The following is a 19,399-nucleotide window of genomic DNA, read 5'->3' as shown; positions in this document are numbered from 1 at the left end:
GTGGCAGGGAGGAGTGGGGATGATTCTGAGGGGTTTGGGGTTTCTAAGAGGGGTTTGGGGCTTCTAAGAGGGGTTTTGGTGCTTCTAAGAGGGGTTTTGGTGATTCTAAGAGGGGTTTGGTGCTTCTAAGAGGGGTTTTGGTGCTTCTAAGAGGGGTTTGGGGCTTCTAAGAGGGGTTTTGGTGATTCTAAGAGGGGTTTGGGGCTTCTAAGAGGGGTTTGGGGCTTCTAAGAGGGGTTTTGGGGTTTCTAAGAGGGGTTTGGGGCTTCTAAGAGGGGTTTTGGTGCTTCTAAGAGGGATTTGGAGCTTCTAAGAGGGGTTTGGGGCCTCTAAGAGGGGTTTGGAGCTTCTAAGAGGGGTTTGGGGCTTCTAAGAGGGGTTTTGGTGATTCTAAGAGGGGTTTGGGGCTTCTAAGAAGGTTTTGGGGTTTCTAAGAGGGGTTTGGGGCTTCTAAGAGGGGTTTGGGGCTTCTAAGAGGGGTTTTGGTGCTTCTAAGAGGGGTTTGGGGCTTCTAAGAGGGATTTGGTGCTTCTATGAAGGTTTTGGTGCCTCTAAGAGGGGTTTTGGAGCTTCTAAGAGGCGTTTGGGGCTTCTAAGAGGGGTTTTTGAGCTTCTAAGAGGGGTTTGGAGCTTCTAAGAGCGGTCTGGGGCTTCTAAGAGGGGTTTTGGTGCTTGTAAGAGGGTTTTGGGGCCTCTAAGAGGAGTTTTGGTGCTTCTTTCCAGCACCCCACACCTCGGTGGGGGAGGTTGGCTGGGACGTGCTGTTTCACGTTTCACCCTCCTCCCTCTTGCCCTTTCCTCTTGTTTTGACTGGCCCAGAGGGTTGATTTCACCACCATGACGAGTTTCAAGTCTTGTGAAGCTGCCCCTGGCAGAGTGCATGTGGCAGCAGAAGGTTGGAGGAGGCTGAGTTGACCCTCCCCCAGCTTTTTTTGTCACCCACTGCTGATATTTTGGGGGTGACCAACGGGCTGAGCCGTGCAGCTGGATCACCTGAGCCAGGTTTTAACCAGCAGGACCCTGTGGTGCCTCACAGGTAGCTCTGAAGCTTTCTGCTCCTTGTTATTCACCTTGTTCTGAAGGATTAGCACAGAAAGGTGACTCAACTCCATCCAAGCTCTTGTTTCTTGTCTCCTCTCCTCCCCAGCAGCCTGGAGCTGAGGACAGACTCAGCCTGAGATGTCTTGTGGGTATAAAAAAGCAGCAGCAAGGCTTCAGAATGGCTCAGGATCATAACTCATGGTCTCATCACCTGCTTCTTGACCCTCTGAGAGTTTGTTTCTTGCCCTGGGTTGGATGTTGCATCAATGAGTCAAAGTGGATCCTGAGCATGGAGGTTTGGGGAGGTGACCAAACTCCTTCCATCCTTCCATCCATCCTTCCATCCTTCCCTGGGGATGTGAGGTCTGAGGGCTGGAAACTCGTGGTGTGATGAGAAGGGGAGGTCACACCAACCACCCCCCACCATCTCCACAGCCACAAGGGAGGTTTCTTCCCCACTTTGGGGGGGGTGAAGTGGCCAAATTCTCATCAAGGGATGGGGTGAACTGAACCAGCACCAGTCAAGCTGAAAAGCAGAGCCCATTTTTTAGGTGGGGAGGGAGAAAAGAGGCTGTTTCAGACCCAAGGCCACGTGTCTGAGGCCAGATCAACACCCTCAGACTTGGTATTCTCACTTCTCTCAGGGGCTTTCCCAGAGCAGCTCCATCTCCCCACGCTTTTCTCATCCCCTGCAGTGCTCCACAAGCCTCTCCCAGGGGTTTAAACCCCACCTTGCACCTCCTCAGAGCATTTTCTCCTCCTCCCTGGGCTGGCTTTGCTTCCAGCCTATTGCTTTTGCACACTGAGGGAGGGAAGCAGCAGCCAGACCAGCACTTGGGCTGGTTTTATGTCCCTTTGCAGGAACGAGAAGTGATGACTCAAAGCCAAATGAGCCAAAGCAAGCTCAGAAGCAGCTGAGAAATGACTCCAAAGCTCTGAGAAGCAGGGGGAAAACGGTGCCTCCTGCCTCAAAAACCACAGCAAATCGATTTATTCATCAAAAAAGACTCAGAAACACGAGGGAAAAACCTCTTAGGGCTTAGAAAGCGAAGCCTGGAGCAGCCCAACGGTTGCTGAGGCACTTCTTCCTCTGCAGAAGCAGCACAGAGACACCCTAAAGAGGAGGAGACTGGCAAAGTGCCTGGTCTGACATTACATTTGCTGGCCAACATGAGGAAGTTGCTTCTCCAGGAGTGAGGCTCTGCTGTGAGGGTGAGTTCTGTGGGGAAACAAAGCAGCTCCTTGGGCATCAGAGCTGCAGATGGGCTGGAATCGAGCTGGGGGGCATCACTGGGAGGGAGGGAGGGAGGGAGGAGGGCTGAGCTAATCAACCAGCTCAACTGCAAGTGGTGAGTTGAAAAGGAAGGAGGAAAACTCACCCCAAAGGGCTTTTCAGCTGGGTTGATGTCAGGTTCAGCTGGGTTGATGGCAGGGTGCTTTGTCTCCTCTGCCCCTTTGCTGCTGGTTGGGTTTTGGGTTCCTGGATGTGTCCATCAGGGGGGTTTGGGGTGTTGTTTTCAGCTGGTTTGGGAGTTTTTACTCCCTCCCTCTCTCTGTTAGCACTTGGAAAGTGTCTGTTTCCCTTTCTCCTGGCAGAGTGGGTTGTTTTCTCTGCAAGGGACTTAAAAATCAGGGTGGGAAAAGGGCAAATAGTGACAAAAAAGGGATTTCAACTCGTTTCAGCTCAGGGGAATGAAGCGATTTTAAGGGAGCTGCCTGGAAACCATCGTGGGCTTGGGGGGGATAAACCCAGTAATGACCATCCAACCCCAGAATCTTCATTTTGCACCACTTCAGGGGGTTTTTCCCAGGGGATTCTGCTCAGGGTGGGCAGGAGCTGAGCTCAGGGTGGAACAGGAACGTTGCAACGCAGGGAAACCGAAAGTTTAGCTCATGACTCTTATCACTCATCAGCCTTGTTGTTGTTCAAACACTGTATCAGCTGCTATTTCCTTTCCCAGAACAGCGCTGCAGAGCCTCCAGCTCAAAGCCTGACCTTTGGCTTAGGTCTAAAGTGACTCCTTTCCACTGTCAGGTCTTTGCTTTTTCACCTTCTCTAAGTTTTACCTTCCAGCTGCTTCTGATTTCCAGCACCCAGTTTTCCTCCTGTGGAAGCAAAGTGAATCTCTTTGTGCTTGTTTTCTGCCTCTGACTCTTTACTTCCCACTTGCTGACAACCAAAACCTTCTCCAACAAGCTTTTCCCACCCCCTACAAAAGGTGTTTGACCTGAAGTGAACCTGCCAGAGCCTGTTCTCAGTAAGTTTACATCAGATTAATTTGTTTATGACACCAAAGTCCCAGCAAAGGACTTTGTGGGTAGTAAACCAACACCTTTGTTGAGCTGAGAAACGACTCTGCAAGCAGCTGGGAGGTATTTGGGCTCAACAGGACACTCTTGGGAGGGTTTGAGTGTGAAGGGATCTCAAAGACCATCTAATCCCCCACCACCAGCCATGGGAAGGGATGTTTTCCCCCAGCCCTGCTTGCTCCAAGCCTCATCCAACCTACCTCTGGATGCTTCCAGGGGCAGCCAAACCCCATCTGAACAGAAGCTCTTTGTTCTAGTCTGCACCTGGCTGCTCTTTGCAGAAGCAGCAGCAGCTCTCGTCTCACTTTGGCTTCCCCTGTGGTTTCCTGGGGGGATGGAGTGAAGGAGGGGGGAGGCCAGACCGTGGGCTGTTTGTTTCCTCCTTGCAAAGATGACTCTTGACTCCCCCTCAACAGACTTGGGGGTTAAACCCTTCTCCCTTCTTCTCCCCCATCTCTTTTCTCCACCTTCTCTCCCTTTGTGCAGCTTTCAGCGTGGGACAAACACAGGAGCTGGCACCCAGGAGGTGTTGGGGGGCTGTTGCAGGGGCTGCTTTGGTGGGATCCCCACGTTTCAGCCTTTCCCTTGTGTGAACAGGCAGCCTGAGGCAGCATCCTCACTGATTGCAGTGGATGGGAGTCCTTGGGTGTGCTGCTGATCCCACCCACCATGGGCAAGGGGACTCGAGAACCAACCTTGTCTGAACAAGAGGAAGCTTGGAAAGTGTGCACCAAAGGAGAGAAAGAGAGCAACTGGGGTAATCCTGGGGGGCAGGAGGGGAAAAACCCACCCCAGAGCACTCTGGGTGAGGACAGGGGGGTGGGAAGAGCATTTTGCTCAGTGGGATGGGGGGATGTGGAGCTTTGAAGGGGGTGGAGATGAACCCAAGCTGAACCCAAGTGAAGAGACACTAAATGTCATGCTGCTGCCACCTCTTTGGGGATGAAGAGCCCTAAATCCATCTCCAGGTGTTGAGATACAGCTTTGAAGGACAGATGGCTGCTCTCCCTGTCTGGTGGGCAACCCCCTGAGCCTCTCTGGGCTCTCCTCAGCCTCCTGAGGTCCAAAGTAAGGTCCCTGTCCCGGACAGAGGGGATGGACTGAGGATGGACTGGGGATGGGCTGAGGATTCAGCAGAAGAAAGGGACAAAGGAGAGAGGGAAGGAGCCAATTCACAGCTTTCCCTGCTCTTTCCTTCCCTCAGGCTTCAATGAGGAGTTGAAGTGGCAAAGGTCGCCCTCCACACGGGTTTATCTCCCTCTGTGTGTGCTGCTGGTGCTTCTCGTCTTCCTCCTGGTGACCCTGACTGGTGAGTCCCATCCAGACACCCCCTGTGGGGAGAATCTGAGCCAGGAGCCTCTGTTCTGGGGGAAGGATCCCAAAATGTTCCCAAGCAAAGCACCAAGCTCACTTTTAAGGGGTGGAAAACACCCCTTTTCTCACCCATCCCATCCCTTGACCACTCCAAGGGCATCATCCTCACTTTTCCCTCACATCACCTCAAGGAAAAGGGATAAAACCCCACAAGAAATCCCATTTCCCTGCTTTTTTTAGGGCTGCTCATGCATTTTCCTCCCCTTTTTGTCAGCTGTCCATTTCAGATCTCGTTCAGCTCGCCCAGACTTCTCCTTCGTGTGCCCAGACTCCTGGCTTGGCTTCCAAGGGAAGTGCTACTATTTCTCTGAGGCTGAAGGCAACTGGACCACCAGCCACGACAACTGCAAGGCCCTGGGAGCTTCACTGGCCCTCATAAGCAGCATGGATGAGCTGGTGAGAAGTGGGGTGGGGAGAACATGAAGGAAAACACCACAAAAAGAGACCAAAAGAGAGGAAAAACCCCCCAATGTTTGACCCTGAATTGCACCAGATGCCGTGGCCAGGAGCAGCTGTCTGGGGGAAAACACCATCTCTGGGGTGGGATGATGGCCAGAGGTGGGAAAGAGGAGGTGGGGAAGATGTGCTGAGCTCAAACATGACGTTTCTTTCCTTTCAAGTCCTTCATCAAGCGCTACAAAGGCGAAGCCAACCATTGGTTTGGGCTACGGAAGGAGAACGACAACTGGTTGTGGGTTGATGGAACAACCTTTGACAGCTGGTTGGTGTCTCTCTCTCCATTTGGGTGCTTGGGGTTGGCCACTGGGGCATGTTTTGCTCTCTTGGCACAGGTGGAAATGTCCCTGAGGGGTTGTTGCTTTGCTTCTCCTTTGGGTGACCCATCCTAGGGTGGGGACTTTCTCCTACCGCCGTGCTCAAGCAGCTTCCATGGGTGGGCTGGGGTGGACCAAGGCTCCTCCATGCCAATCCTCTATTGGATACCCTCAGGCTGGAGAGGAAAACTCTCACTCTTAGTTGTGAGGAGGAGGGAAACAGCTTTTCTTTCCCTCTTTGTCAGGTTTGAGGTGCGAGGTGGTGGACCTTGTGCATATCTGAACCAGGAGAGGATCAGCTCCTCCCTGTGCCACACCAAGAAGAACTGGCTCTGCAGCAGACCTGATGACTACATCCTCTGGAAGCAAAAAGCATACCCCTAAAAGAAAACCCCACCATAAAAAACCTCAAAAAAACCAATAAACATCATCTTTCAACTCCATTCTCTGGTCAGTAGATGGTGGGGAAGCCAGTGCAGTTCCCTCAGGTAAATCCTTGCACCCAAGGGTGTGTTTTTGGGCTCATTTGGCCAATTCTTGTTGCTCTGTCACTGCTGTTGGGTCACTTCACCAGGACAAAAAAGCTGGGTGGGGATTTTCCAACAAGCTCATTGGGGGTTTTGATGCTTTTTAAAGGTGAGGGAGGTTGGATTTGGTACAAGAGGAGAATCGTGTAGGCTGCAGCTCGAGGGTTGTGTTTTGGGCCCCTCAGTCCCAGAGGGACAAGGGAGTGGGGCCAGAGGTGGACACCAGAGCTGGGGAAGGGTCTGGAGAACAAGTCTGATGAGGGAATGGGGGTGTTTAGTCTGGAGGAGGCTGAGGAGAGACCCTCACTCTGCAGGTTGTGTCCTGCAGCAGAGTCCATCTCCCCTCTCAAGCAACAGGACGAGAGCAAACGACCTCAAGTTGCCCCAGGAGAGGTTTAGATTGGAGATGAGGGATAATTTCTTCCCTAAAAGTGTTGTCCAGCCCTGTCCCAAGCTGCCCAGGGAGCTGCTGGAGTTCTGAGCCCTGAAGGGACCCCAAAGCCGTGGCCTTGGCAGTGCTGGTTGGACTCAATGAGCTCAAAAGGTCTTTTCCCACCTCAAATCTGTGTCCTGGAAGCTCATCGAGTCCAACCAGCAAACTGGGGAGTTGGGGTTGGTTTGGAGATGTCTTTTGAACCAAAACAAACCCCACCTCAGCCCAAATAAACCCTAAACCCCCCTCCCAGCAAAGCCCAAAATAGCAAAGCCCTGATCTGCCACCCAAAACTCCTCAAATATGGACAAAGACACCCAAAACAGACTCTAAAAACCCCAAACCAAAGTGAAAAATCCAAACCAAACCAAGCCCTGGCCAAAAAAGGCCCCAAACCAACCAAAAAATCCCCCCTGAAATGACAATTTGAGAATAACAATTAACCCCCCCCCCCAAACTGATCAAAAACCCCTCAAAACCAACAAATCATTGCAAAACAACAACCAAAAACCCCAAAGCCAATGGAAAAAGCTCTGACCAACAGCAAATAATTGCAAAACAACATCCAAAACCACCCTGAAAACCAGGAAAATCCCCCCAAGCACCAGGCAGGGACCTGCCCCTGTGCACGTGCTGATGCTCCTGACTCTCCTTGTAGGGGAAAATAACCTTGTTTTAATGAAACTCTGCAGTATTTGGTGGGAAAAAAGTGCATTTTGGGGCCTGTGGTTTCACCAAGTAGAAGCTCAACCTCTTTTTCTAGGTCTTTATTGATGCTCTGTGGGTCCAGATGCTCCTGGTTTCTCAACCCCCCAAACTGCCCTGAGCTACACGGGAGATGCTTTGGGATGAAATCAGGGTGAGGATAAAGGTGGTTTCACTCCTTTGCCCCCTCCCCAAATGTTGTGTCTGGTGGGATGGGCAGAGGCCAGAGGTTGTTGGTGCATTTCTCTCCATCTCCTGCCTCAGGGTGGGGCAGATTCATGGGTTTCTTCTGGCAAACCCAATGTTGGTCGTTGTCACAGACATCAAAATCCAGCTCTTGGTTCTTGAGGGTCGCACACATCCCTTCATTCTCCTGCAGGGGCCCAAACCTGAGCAACAAAAGATTTCTTGCCTGAGAGGAGCAAATCCTTCCAGGTTGGCAGAAGAAAAGAGGTTTCTCCTGCCCTTTCTCTGCACCATCTCGCCGTGCCACCCTCAGTTTCCCACTGGAAGGTGGCTCAAGGCCATTGCAAAGCCATAAAACCCAGCTCTTGGCTGACAAAGCTTTGGCAGGAGGAACCCAAACCCTGTCTTGGAGGAGATGGGACACTGCACAGGAATGGAGCAACTTGGCTCTGAAGCTGGGGTGGTTTTCTTCAGCATCAACTCACATTTGGATGTCAAAGGGTGTGTTGTCCACCCATCTGCACTCGGCATGGCACGAGGTTAAACCGATCCACACGGGCTTGTGGAGTGTGATGTTCCTCATGTGCTCCTGGGAAACGGAGGGGAGGGGTTTGGGGCTTTTGGCAGGGGGTGAAAAACACCACAGGGAGGGAAATCAGAGTCTTTTCACCCCCAGAGTGGTGGGGTATGAATGTCTCCCATCCCTCAAGGCAGCTGGGGAGTGGAAAGAGCTTCAGTTCAGAGCCCGAGATGCACGTCTCCATCTGGGCTCTTCATCCCTCCTCTTCCTCCCATGATGGGTGGCTGGGGGGACACACACAAGGTGATTTTTGGGGATGATTCAGCCCCTTTTTCTTCCTGGTTCACCCTTTAGGAGATACCAGAGACAGGGAAGAGCCACTGTTGTGTCCCTAAACCCTCCTGCCAGGCACTTTCTGCTCCCCTGCCCACCTAAAAAAGACTTTCCAGGTCCTTTTCAAGCCTCCTCCTCTCGATTTACCTTCTCTTTCTCGTCCCTGATGACCACCAGCTGAGACCTCTGAGTTTCACAGTCCTTCTTGCCTTGAGCCCAGCTTCCCTTCTCCTTGGAGAGCTGGTAGCAGGTGTCCCCATGCAGCTCCCAGGTCCGAGGACACAGCTTGCAGCCAGCAAGGGCTGAAGAGGGGGAAAAGAGCTCTGAGACAACCCAAAGGGTGGTTGAGGTCTTCTGCAACCCCCAGCTGGAAGGCATTGAGGGCTTCCCCATCCCACAGCCCAGCTCTTTTCCCCATCTTTGGAGGGGTTTATTGTGCCTTTAGGGTTTTCCCTGTTGAGCTACCACAGAGGAGGGCTGGGGCAAGGAAGAGGAGGATGGGAACAAGGAAGAGGAGGATGGGAACAAGGAAGAGGAGGATGGGGGCAAGGAAGAGGAGGATGGGAACAAGGAAGAGGAGGATGGGGACAAGGAAGAGGAGGATGGGGGCAAGGAAGAGGAGGATGGGGACAAGGAAGAGGAGGATGGGGACAAGGAAGAGGAGGATGGGAACAAGGAAGAGGAGGATGGGGACAAGGAAGAGGAAGGCTGGGACAAGGAAGAGGAGGGCTGGGACAAGGAAGAGGAGGATGGGGGCAAGGAAGAGGAGGATGGGGGCAAGGAAGAGGAGGATGGGGACAAGGAAGAGGAGGAGGAAGGGGCTATGAGTGCCCACAAGGACACTAAAGGTTGGAAGGGTGCTGAGGAACCTCCTCCCTGGGCTTGGTCTGCGTAAGCAAGATGAAACCCATCCTCGTAACCTCTTCTTTGGTGCACCCCAGGGGCATCCTGGCCCTTAGAGAAGGGTGGGAGCCCTGTCAAAGGTCCCAGCTGAGTCTCAGAGAGCAGGACTGGGTGGGAAGTGGGGGTTACCTGGGGCTCTGTCCCATTGGGGCTCACAGAAGTACCGAATCATGGCTGAGATCACACACGTGCTGTTCCCTCCCTGCATCGCTTCGCTTTGCTGGGAAACGTTTCTCGCCTCCTGCTGCAGGGAGCCCTGAAAAACTTGGGAGGAAGGACCCAGGGGGTGAGAGGATGAAGCCATTTGGGGATAAAAAGCTCCCTAGATCAAGGTGTGGTTTTGTGCAACCCTCCTTTTCACTGGCATGAAGCCTGGGAAGCACCCCCTGTGTCCCGTGCCAAAAGCCACAAGGACGGGTTTGTTTCAGAGGGGGTTGACTCGTGGTGGGTGCTGCATCTCCATGGGGGCACCTCATCCCCTCCAATGCTGAAATGAGACCTTATTTTCCCCTTCCCAGCCCTCTCGATGGGTTTTGAGGTGGAGACAAGAGCCTGTTACTCACCCCTCACACCCAGCACCAGCACCAGCAGCAGCAGGACGAGGTGCCCCAGCACGCTGGCTTTGAGGAGGACCCTGTGCCACCACGGGCACGAGGCAGGAGCTGGAAAAGGGGGGGAAAAGGGGCTTTTTTAAAGAGGAAAGAAGAAGAAAAATGACTCTTTGTCCAACTGCAGAAGCAGAAGCATTTGGCTTCCTCTCAAATCACCTCGGGACAGGTTGAGAGGTTGGAGGAAGAAGCGAGGGCATCGCCCAAGGGTGGACTTTGAGCAAGGAGCTCCAAAAGCCTCCTTGGCCACCCAAGGATGGAGCTTAGCAGACCTGAACCCACCCCAAAATGGGTTGAATTGGTGAGATTTGGGGCTTTCCAGACCTCACCTCCCAAGGGTGGGATCTCAGCAGCTTTGCTTTCCACCCCAGCGTGGTGACGCTTCGCTTTGGGGCTTCTCAGGGACTCAGGGTCGAAACTGGTTGATCTCCAGATGTTGATGCTCTTCCCTCTCTCCCCATCCTTTCTCTCCTTCTTTTCCCCTCTGCACAAGCCAAGCCACTCCAATCCACCCAACAAAGAAACCTCAACAAGGAGCCAGAGAACCAAAGCAAACCCCCCAAGATACAATTTCCTTCCCAGCACTTACCAGGACGCTTCTGAGCAGGAGAAAAACCATCCCCAGGATGCCTTAAATCAGCATAAACAACTTCTCCAGCCATGACCTGGCAATCACAAGCAGGTCCCAAGAGAGTGGATGGGGTGTGTTTGGACAATGTCAGACCCTGGTGACCGTTTCTCTCTCACCCACGTCCGGCCCCTCCAGGAAATCACACAATCTGACCCTTTTATCTCCCTTTTTTGGTTGCTTTTGGGTTTTTTCTTTCAAGAAAACAGTCCCTGTGACCCTCTTCTCACAGCTAAGGTCAATGGGGGGGTTGGGGGGTGAGGGGATGGGGTCCTCTAGGCTGGAGGTGGCTGCGTTGACCATGGGTTGAACCATTGGGAGGGGCGAAAACAAGCTGTAAATGGGAAGAAATGAATCAATTAATCAAGCAATTAATTAAAGTTGTGGAGAGACAGGTTGGGTCTGGCCCAGAGGGGAGGAGGAGACGTGGTATTTGGGGTTGTTTTAGCTCAGGGGTGTGAAGGGAATGAGGCAGAGGCTTGGTTCCCGTTTCCCTTCCCTCCCATTTTGCTCTAATTTCCCCTTATTCTGTTTAACTTCTTTCTTTTTACTTGACTTTTACACTTCATTTTAATTCCTTTCACTCCCCACCTGCTTCTGCTCACGTTTCCCTTTCATTCCCCCCACTTTACAGGCCAGTTCTTCATTTTACTTGATTTTTGCCTCGTTTCCCCTCATTTCCATTTCCCTTTTACTTTATTTTCCTTCATCTCCCATTATTTTCTGATCTTGCCTCTGATTTGCTTTGCTTTGAGTTGCCTTTTTTTCCTTGACCTTCTCTGGCTTGCTTCCACCTCATTTTATTATGTTTACTCTGGTTCTTTTACTGCATTTGCCTTAATTTCCCCTTGCTTTGACTTCCCTTTATTTCACTTTATTTTACCTTCCTTCACTTTTTAACTCTTCTCATACTTTATTTCACTTCCACTTTCCTTTCTTTGATTTTCCTCCCTTTGACTTTCTTTTCCTTGACTTTATTTCACTGTCTTCTCTCTTTCTCTGCTTAAAATGGGCTGAAGCTGCTGCTTCATCCTCCTGGGATCCACTAAATCCTTTTTGGGTGACCCCAGAGCAAAATGATCTCCAGTAGTAAGAGGTGGGGTTTTTTGCCCCTCAAAATGAGCAATTTTGGGGCATCTGAGCAAAAAAATAGACCTGGAAATGCCAAAAAAGGAAGGGAAGAGGGTGGGGGAAGGGCAATTGTTGAGCTGGTGACGGGAAGCTCCTTCCCCCAAAGGGATTTCTGTGAAAATCCCCTGGCCATGAACCAAAGAAATAAAAGATTCAGTCTCTGAACAGTTTCTGTTTCTTGTTTCTCAGGTGGGAGACGGGAGCCTCCACTTCAGAGCCAACTGCTGGAGACAGGTGAGGGGTTTGGGGAGAGAGGGGTGTAAATTGGGAGCAGAACAATGGAATTGGGGGGTAAAAAACTTGAATTGGGGGTAAAAGAATTGAATTGGGGGGAGAAAAATGGAATTGGGGGGAAAAGCAATGTAATTGCAGTGAGAAGACTTTGATTTGGGGGAGTAAATGTGAATTGTGGGGAGAAAATAGTAAATGGGGGGGAGAAAACTCTAATTATGGGGAGAAGGAGTTAATTGGAGGGAGAAATCTTTAATTGGGGGTAGAAGAATTTAACTGGAGGGAGAAAATTGTAGTTGGAGGAGGGGAAAATGTGAATGCAGTGAGAAGGTTTTTAATTGGGGGGAGCAAATGTTAATTGTGGGGGGAGAAATTGTAATTGGGGGGGGAAACTTCTAATTTTGGGGAGAAGAAGTTAATTGGAGGGAGAAAAAATTGATTGGGGGGGAAAATTGTAATTGGGAGGAGAGGAGAACTTGAAGTAAGGGGAGAAGAAGGTAATTGGAGGGAGAAAAATGTAATTGCAGGGAGGAAAAGTTAATTGTGGGGAGAATAAATTGTAATTAGAGGGAGAAAAATTAATTGGAGGGAGAAAATATTAATTGCAAGGAAAATTTTACTGGGGAGGGTAAAAGTGGGGTTGTGGGAGAAAACTTTGTGGGGAGAAAAGTTTAATTGGAGGGAGAAAATTGGAATGAGGGGAGAGCAGTTATGAGGGAAAATGTTAATTAATGGTAGAAAACTGATTGAAGGGAGAAAATTGAAACTGTGGGGAAAAGTGTGATTGTGGGAGGGATAAATCTGGGCTTAAAACTTTCTATCTGCAGTAAGGAAACAAAAAGTGGGGGGAAAGCTTTAGTTGTGGGGAGAAAAATGTTAATTATGGGGAGAAAGTTTTAATTGGGGGGGTGAAAACTTTAATTATGGGGAGAAAAGATTAACTGGGGGGAGAAAATATTAATTGGAGGGGAGGGGAAGGCTAACTGCAGGGAGAAAAATTAACTGGGGGGAGAAAATATTAATTAATTGGGCTGGGGAGGACAAAAGTGGGGTTGTGGGGGAAAACTTTGTGGGGAGAAAAATTCATTGTGGGGAGAAAAGAAATGTTAATTGGAGTAAACCCAAAGTTCTCTCCAAAAGCACCACCCCTCTTTAAATAAAAACCACGTGGTTTTGGGTCAAAAGCAGCTTCAAAAAAGCACCAAAGCACCCACTCAACTTATTTTTCTCCCCTTGCAACGTTCTGCCAGGGGAAAGCTCAGCCCTGTGGCACTGCTGGTGTTTCTTTCTTTCCCTGATGTCATTTATTTGTGCTGCCTGATGTTTCTGAAGCTGATACCTGGAGGATTTGTGGACCCTGCAGTGAAAATAAAACACTGGATGATGCTGATGGGTTTTCAGCTCTGCCTGGGCTCAGCTGCAGCACCCCTGATCCCCAAAACCTCCTGAGGAGGATGAGGACGGACAGATTTCATGACACTGATGGGCACCACTGATCTCTGCAGGTGAAGAGGAGGGGGAGCCACAGCACAGAAATGAAGGAGACACGAGTTTGTGCTGGATTTGGGGGTGTGGGAAGGAGCCAACAGGCAGGTAACAAGAGCAAAGGGGGGAAGAATTGCTGGAGGGGGGTTTCATCTTGCTTTAGTCAAATACCCCTGGAATTTGAGCTGAAGTAAAAAAGGTGGGGGGGAAGCACTGGGGGGAAGTGTGTGTCGATCAGCAGGTGGAATATTTGCTCTAAACAGCCTCGTTTCAGATGGGTTTGGGTTGGTCTTGTCTGTGGTTAAGCCTCTGAGGAGAATTAAAGGGCTTTGGGGTTTATTTTTTCCCCACTTGTTTTGTGAACAGATGAAAAAAAACCCCAAATTTCTGCTTTATTCTGGATAAGAATTTCTGAATTGATGAAAAACCCCAAATTTCTGCTTCATTCTGAGTGAGAATTTGTGAACAGGTGAAAAAAACCCTCAAATTTCTGCTTTGTTTGGGGTTAAAATCTGTGAACATCTGGAAAAATCCCAAATTTCTGCTTTTTCTGAGTGAAATTTTGTGAACAGGTGAAAAATCCCAAATTTCTGCTGTATTTTAAGCACCAATTTCTGAGCAGATTTTAAAAACCCCAAATTTCTGCTTCATTCTGAGTGAGAATTTGTGAACAAATGAAAAAAATCCCAAATTTCTGCTTTATTCTGGGTAAGAATTTCTGAATTGATGAAAAATCCCAAATCTCTGCTTTATTTCAGGTGAGAATTTGTGAACAGCTGGAGAAAAACCAAATTTCTCCTTTATTCTGGGTGAAAATTTGTGAACAGATTAAAAAAACCCCAAATTTCTGCTTTATTCTGGCTGAGAATTTGTGACATTTTGAAAGCAACCCCAAATTTCTGCTTTCTCTTGGCTCAAACTTTGTGAACAGCTGGAAAATCCCAACTTTCTGCTTTATTTTGGGTTAAAATCTATGAAAAGCTGAAAAAAAAGCCCCAAATTTCTGCTTTATTCTGATTTTTTCCTGCTTTTTTATTTGCCTTTTTGCTGTTGACAGTTCAGTTGATTTTTCCTGTTGCTTCTTCACTTGTTTTGCTCTTTGCTGTTGCTCCTTTGTTGCTCTTCATCTCTCTTGCTTTGTTCTTTTCCATTTGCCCAGCAGCTGGGGACTTTTTCTGTCCATTTCTTCCATTTCTCCTTCTTAATTGTTGCTTTTTTCAATCTGGCTTCTTCAGACCCACGAGGATTATTCCATTTCTGACTCTCTGATACTATTTTTACCTGGGGTGGAGGGGAAATCAAGACACATTTGGCTCATGTGGACAAAGAGGGAGAAGTCTGAGGGGCAACCACTGAGATTTTGAGGTCAAATCCTTAAGAAGCAGCATTTTCTCTGCTCGTGGTGGAGCCTGTGCTGGATCACAAGACCCAGAGATGCAGTGACTGGGACTCAGATCGTTTGCCAGACCCAAAGTGGCTCAGCTGAGGTGGAAAAAGGAGTTTTAATGACTTTTTAATGATGGGGAACCCCAAAAGCTCCAACACAAGTGGGATTCTGGTGCATTTTGGGGCTTACAGCTGGAATCAGGGAGGTGACAACATTCCCCTGCTCCCTAAGGTGAAAAAACAAGCCATTTTATCCCATGTGGAGAAGAATTTGTGGTGTTTCTCACCCCAAATGACACCTGGTGTGGGGAAGAGACCGACCTCTCATCATCTGGCCATCAAACATCTGTCCCATCCAAAGCTCTTCCCAAGGATGCTCTTTGACGAGCTCAGCGCTCCCCACGCTGCCTCAACATGGGCAGATCGGGTTCAAAGGCTCCTCCAAGCCAAAACCCCCCATGTTTTGGGTAAAAAAGGTGGGATTTGGAGTGTGTGGCTGCCCCACAAAGGCACCTGAAGGTCTTTTTCTCCTGCAGGTTCCAGCCTGGAGATGAAGCCAGAGGTGCGTGGTGCCTGTGGGGCCGTGATGCTGCTGCTGTTCCTGGCTCTCCTCGTCACAGCCATCGCTTTTGCAGGTCACTCATGGAGGTTTTCCTCTTGTGTGGGAACATCTCTGAGCTATTTGGGGTTGGCAGGTCCACCTCCATGCTCTGAGGGAAGCCCAGCCCTCATCCATCCTCTCCTGAAGGGTGTTTCAATGAGAAACCACTCCACAGAAGACCAAACACTTTCTCCTCTGTCTAATGTCACAGTTTGGGCTCAAAGAACCATGTTCTGGGCTCCCCAGTTCGACAGAGACAAGGAATTAGTGGAGAGAGACAGTCCCATGGAGGGCCACCAAGATGCTGAGGGGACTGGGACATCTCTGTGAGGAGGAAAGGCTGCAGGACCTGGGCTGTTGCCTCAGCAGCACTTCTAAAGGGAGGATGGGGCCAGTCCTTGCTCTGTGGTGGCCAGTGACAGGATAAAGTGTAAGAGGCACAAGCTGGGACACAAGAAGTTCCACTGGAACCATGAGGAGAAGCTCCTTTGGTGCTGAGCCCTGGCCCAGGCTGCCCAGGGAGGATCTTTAGGAGGTTCCCAAACCCACTTGGACTCATTCCTGTGCCCCCTGAGCGAGAGGAACCTGCTTTATGGGGCTGGGGGAGCTCTTCAAGGTCTGAAGAGCTCTGAAGTGAGTCTCTGGTGCCACTGGAACCATGAGGAGAAACTCCTTTGGTGCTGAGCCCTGGCCCAGGCTGCCCAGGGAGGATCTGAGGTGGCTTCCAAACCCACTTGGACTCATCCTGTGCCTCCCCTGACCATGAGGAACCTGCTTCAGGGCTGGAGGAGCTCTAAAGGGCTCTGAATTGATCCTCTGGTTCCACTGGCGCAGGAGGAGAAACCCCTTTGGTGCTGAGCTGAGGGAGCCCTGGCCCAGGCTGCCCAGGGAGGCTGTGGAGGCTCCTTCTGAGGAGCTTTTCAACCCATCAGACAGGAGAACCCGCTTTTTGGTCCTTTACCCATCACTATTCCTTCCCAGGGCAAGGTTTAGGGGACAGAGCTGCTGAGAAAACCCTCCTAAAACTCCCACCTTTGAAGGTCATCCCCCCTTTATCCTCTTGAGACCTTCCTCACCCCTCACCACAAGCTGGGTCATGGCTTGAGCTTGTTGAACCTTCCCACTGAGGCAGATGCAAGACTTCTGGAGGCTCTGAGGTGGAGGCCAACCTTCAGAAGGGAGGCAAAGGGACGATGCTGCTGCTCAACCCCCTTTCTCTGTTGACAGTGGAAGCTTTCCAGCCTCACCCCCACCTCTGCTTCCCATGCCCCTTCGACTGGATCGGGTACAGAGGGAGATGTTACTACTTCTCAGAGGCTGAGGGCAACTGGACATCCAGCCAAGACAACTGCTCAGCTCTTGGGGCTTCCTTGGCCACGTTGGACACTGGGGAAGACTTGGTAAGGAGATAAGCAGAAAGAAACCACCCCCAAACCCAACATCATTTGCCACCTTTTCTGGCTTCTCTTCCAGGTTCTTCCTTGGAAATCTGGGGTGAGATGGGGAAAAGATTTGAGGGCACATTCTCATGGGTCTCTTAAAGCTTCTCCCCAGAGCCAAGTGATGGGGAAGTGTAGCCAGAAACCCCCATTCCTATGCAGTCATCAAGCTTTGGGGAGCAAACTGGAAGGTTCAGGCACCAAGAGACCCCCCCCAAACAAGTGGGAAAATGGAGATGATCGGTCAGCAAGAGGTTTCTACCTACCAGAGGTGTCCCCAAAGCCCCCAACCTGCCCCAAAAGCCTTTCTCCTCCTTCCTCAGAGCTTTGTGATGAGAGAGCAAGAGGTTTCTACCCACCAGAGGTGGCTCCAAAGCTCCCAACCTGCCCCAAAAGCCTTTCTCCTTCTTCTTCAGAGCTTTGTGATGATAGCAACAGGTTTCTACCTACCAGAGGTGTCCCCAAAGCCCCCAACCTGCCCCAAAAGCCTTTCTCCTCCTTCCTCAGAGCTTTGTGATGAGAGAGCAAGAGGTTTCTACCCACCAGAGGTGGCTCCAAAGCTCCCAACCTGCCCCAAAAGCCTTTCTCCTTCTTCTTCAGAGCTTTGTGATGAGAGAGCAAGAGGTTTCTACCCACCAGAGGTGGCCCCAAAGCTCCCAACCTGCCCCAAAAGCCTTTCCCCTTCTTCTTCAGAGCTTTGTGATGAGATAGCAACAGGTTTCTACCTACCAGAGGTGGCCCCAAAGCTCCCAACCTGCCCCAAAAGCCTTTCTCCTCTTCTTCAGAGCTTTGTGATGAGATACAAAGGGGTTTCTACCCACCAGAGGTGGCCCCAAAGCTCCCAACCTGCCCCACAAGCCTTTCCCCTTCTTCTTCAGAGCTTTGTGATGAGATAGCAAGAGGTTTCTACCTACCAGAGGTGGCCCCAAAGCTCCCAACCTGCCCCAAAAGCCTTTCTCCTTCTTCTTCAGAGCTTTGTGATGAGATACAAAGGGGTTTCTACCTACCAGAGGTGTCCCCAAAGCTCCCAACCTGCCCCAAAAGCCTTTCTCCTTCTTCTTCAGAGCTTTGTGATGATAGCAAGAGGTTTCTACCTACCAGAGGTGGCCCCAAAGCTCCCAGCCTGCCCCAAAAGCCTTTCTCCTTCTTCTTCAGAGCTTTGTGATGAGGTACAAAGGGGTTTCAGATCACTGGATTGGCCTTTCCCGGGAAGATGAGGAGCAGCCGTGGAAATGGGTGAATGATTCTCATCTCTCTCACCTGTGAGTCACCATTAACCTTGTTGGGTTGGTGTTTCCATGGGAGCTTCACCTTTTCTCCTCCTGTGGCCACCTCAAGGGGGTTGTTTCCTCTGTCCTCACAGGTTCCAGGTCCATGGTGGTGGCCTCTGTGCTTACCTGAAGGGTGATGGCTTCAGTTCCTCCCCTTGCAACCTCCACAAGAGCTGGGTTTGCATGAAGCCCAAGAGCAACGGGATGAGAAGGGTTCAAAAGCTTTGTGTCAGCTCCTAAAGGGGCTGGAAGGAAGGTTCCTCAAGCCCAAAACCTCAACAAACCTCACAGAAAAGAGGGGAGGGGAAAAAAAGCCACCCAGGTGAGCCCAGGATGTCTGGAGGGTGATGCTGAGATGCCTGCAGGGTGCAACGAGGGGAAAATGGGCCAACAGCACAAGGTTTGGGCTTTTCCTGCTGTGGAGTCACCTCTGTGGAGACAAACAGGCAACTCTGAGGCTTGGCTGGCTGAGAAAAGCCTCTTGGACACCTCATGGACAGGCTGCAAAGTCCAAAGCTGAGGAGGGAGCGAGTGGCAAAGCAACAGAATCCAACCTGTGGCCAAGCCCAGCTCCATCCAAAGCCAGATGGAAAGGTGAAGAGGCTTCTTCATCCATTGAAAAACAGCCCCAAAAATCAGATTATTCCCTCCAAGGAGCAGCAGGATTGAGGAGCAACTGCCAGCTCAGGCTGGGAAGGAGAAGGTGATGCCTTCACCTCAATGTGCTGGTGAGGTAAAAGCCAGAGGGGCTGCATTTAAATAAGAGGTTGAAATAAAGAGGTTTTGGGGTGTTTTCATGATCCTGGGGGAGTTTAGGGGTTAAAAAGAGGTGAGGCTTAAAAAAGGAGGTTGAGGATTAAACAGGGTGGGTTAGGCTGAAAAAAGGGGGAGTTTGGGCTTAAAAAGAGGGTTTGGATGTAATAAGAAGGGGTTAGACTTCTAAAAAGGGGTTAAAAAGGAGGGGATTAGATTTAAAAAGGAGGATTGGGACTTAAAGGGGTGTTGGGGTTAAAAAAAGAGGGTTTAGATGTAACAGAAGGGGGTTAGGCTGAAGAGAAAGGGGTTAGGCTTAAAGAGAATGGGGGTTAGGCTTAAAATGAAGAGGGTTAGACTTAAAAAAGGGGTGTTGGGCTTTAAAAAAGTGGAGTTTAGATGTAACAGAAGGAGGTTGGATTTAAAAGGGGGGTTAGGATTCAAGAAAATGGTGTTTGGACCTAAGAAAAAGGGGTTAGAGGTAAAAAAGAGGAGGATTTGGCTTCCAAAAATGGCAGTCTTTGAAAAAAAAGGTGGGTTTGGGCTTAAAAAAAGGGTGTTTAGGCTTAAAAAGGGGTTAAAGTATAAGGAAGGGGAGGGAGGAAGAGAGAGGGGGAGGTGTGAGGGTGAAGAAGAGGGTCAGGAGTGGCAAAAATGGTAAAAGCCAATCCCTGCAGGCGTGGGAAAAGGGCATTTCCAACCCCCCACCCTGAGCTCTGCCCAATGAGTTCTGTCTCCCTCATCCAACATCACAAAAACAC

The 19,399-nt window shown here is 50.3% G+C and overlaps 3 protein-coding genes across 8 annotated transcripts; 2 read left to right on the top strand and 1 right to left on the bottom strand.

Moving 5' to 3' along the window:
* The first annotated feature begins 2,144 nt into the window (after positions 1-2,144).
* Positions 2,145-5,941, top strand: LOC104552064 (C-type lectin domain family 2 member B). The gene is made up of 6 exons (XM_062019677.1): positions 2,145-2,253; positions 3,949-4,108; positions 4,556-4,660; positions 4,940-5,121; positions 5,346-5,446; positions 5,744-5,941. The coding sequence occupies exons 2-6, from the start codon at positions 4,021-4,023 to the stop codon at positions 5,880-5,882; spliced, it is 615 nt and encodes a 204-aa protein (XP_061875661.1). The 5' UTR covers positions 2,145-2,253; positions 3,949-4,020; the 3' UTR covers positions 5,883-5,941.
* On the top strand, positions 5,936-18,719 carry LOC104558455 (C-type lectin domain family 2 member E). Of its 5 annotated transcripts, none has more exons than XM_062019672.1 (7): positions 5,936-5,986; positions 11,662-11,706; positions 13,209-13,296; positions 15,111-15,209; positions 16,403-16,575; positions 17,770-17,876; positions 17,978-18,719. In XM_062019672.1, exons 1-7 carry the CDS (start codon positions 5,957-5,959, stop codon positions 18,123-18,125), a joined length of 690 nt encoding a protein of 229 aa, XP_061875656.1. In that variant the 5' UTR covers positions 5,936-5,956; the 3' UTR covers positions 18,126-18,719. The 5 variants fall into 5 exon arrangements, with proteins under 5 accessions (XP_061875656.1, XP_061875657.1, XP_061875660.1 ...); XM_062019673.1 differs by lacking the exon at positions 5,936-5,986 and adding an exon at positions 7,229-7,317 and having other exon boundaries at positions 17,978-18,718; XM_062019676.1 differs by lacking the exon at positions 5,936-5,986 and adding an exon at positions 7,300-7,317 and having other exon boundaries at positions 13,036-13,296; positions 17,978-18,715.
* Positions 7,229-18,523, bottom strand: LOC104562321 (killer cell lectin-like receptor subfamily B member 1B allele C). Of its 2 annotated transcripts, XM_062019670.1 has the most exons (7): positions 17,713-18,523; positions 10,303-10,378; positions 9,669-9,767; positions 9,235-9,369; positions 8,350-8,504; positions 7,835-7,938; positions 7,229-7,552 (listed from the first exon to the last, which is right to left on the bottom strand). In XM_062019670.1, the coding sequence occupies exons 2-7, from the start codon at positions 10,373-10,375 to the stop codon at positions 7,336-7,338; spliced, it is 783 nt and encodes a 260-aa protein (XP_061875654.1). In that variant the 5' UTR covers positions 10,376-10,378; positions 17,713-18,523; the 3' UTR covers positions 7,229-7,335. The 2 variants fall into 2 exon arrangements, with proteins under 2 accessions (XP_061875654.1, XP_061875655.1); XM_062019671.1 differs by lacking the exon at positions 9,669-9,767.
* Positions 18,720-19,399: the final 680 nt, after the last annotated feature.

Source organism: Colius striatus, unplaced genomic scaffold, assembly GCF_028858725.1.
Source record: "Colius striatus isolate bColStr4 unplaced genomic scaffold, bColStr4.1.hap1 scaffold_105, whole genome shotgun sequence".
Classification (NCBI taxonomy): domain Eukaryota; kingdom Metazoa; phylum Chordata; class Aves; order Coliiformes; family Coliidae; genus Colius; species Colius striatus.
Note: the sequence above shows the minus strand (reverse complement) of the source record. Positions and strands in the feature narration are given on the sequence as shown.

Excerpts from the sequence above, each read along its gene's own strand:
- LOC104552064 (XM_062019677.1), top strand. The coding sequence starts at position 4,021 with ATGGGCAAGGGGACTCGAGAACCAACCTTGTCTGAACAAGAGGAAGCT. Across the intron at positions 4,109-4,555 it reads AGAGAAAGAGAGCAACTGGG|GCTTCAATGAGGAGTTGAAG; the intron begins GTAATCCTGGGG and ends TCCTTCCCTCAG. Across the intron at positions 5,447-5,743 it reads GGAACAACCTTTGACAGCTG|GTTTGAGGTGCGAGGTGGTG; the intron begins GTTGGTGTCTCT and ends CCTCTTTGTCAG.
- LOC104558455 (XM_062019672.1), top strand. The coding sequence starts at position 5,957 with ATGGTGGGGAAGCCAGTGCAGTTCCCTCAG. Across the intron at positions 5,987-11,661 it reads AGCCAGTGCAGTTCCCTCAG|GTGGGAGACGGGAGCCTCCA; the intron begins GTAAATCCTTGC and ends CTTGTTTCTCAG. Across the intron at positions 16,576-17,769 it reads TGGACACTGGGGAAGACTTG|AGCTTTGTGATGAGGTACAA; the intron begins GTAAGGAGATAA and ends CTTCTTCTTCAG.
- LOC104562321 (XM_062019670.1), bottom strand. The coding sequence starts at position 10,375 with ATGGCTGGAGAAGTTGTTTATGCTGATTTAAGGCATCCTGGGGATGGT. Across the intron at positions 9,768-10,302 it reads TCCTGCTCAGAAGCGTCCTG|CTCCTGCCTCGTGCCCGTGG; the intron begins GTAAGTGCTGGG and ends CCCCTTTTCCAG. Across the intron at positions 7,939-8,349 it reads TCAGGGACGAGAAAGAGAAG|GAGCACATGAGGAACATCAC; the intron begins GTAAATCGAGAG and ends TCCGTTTCCCAG.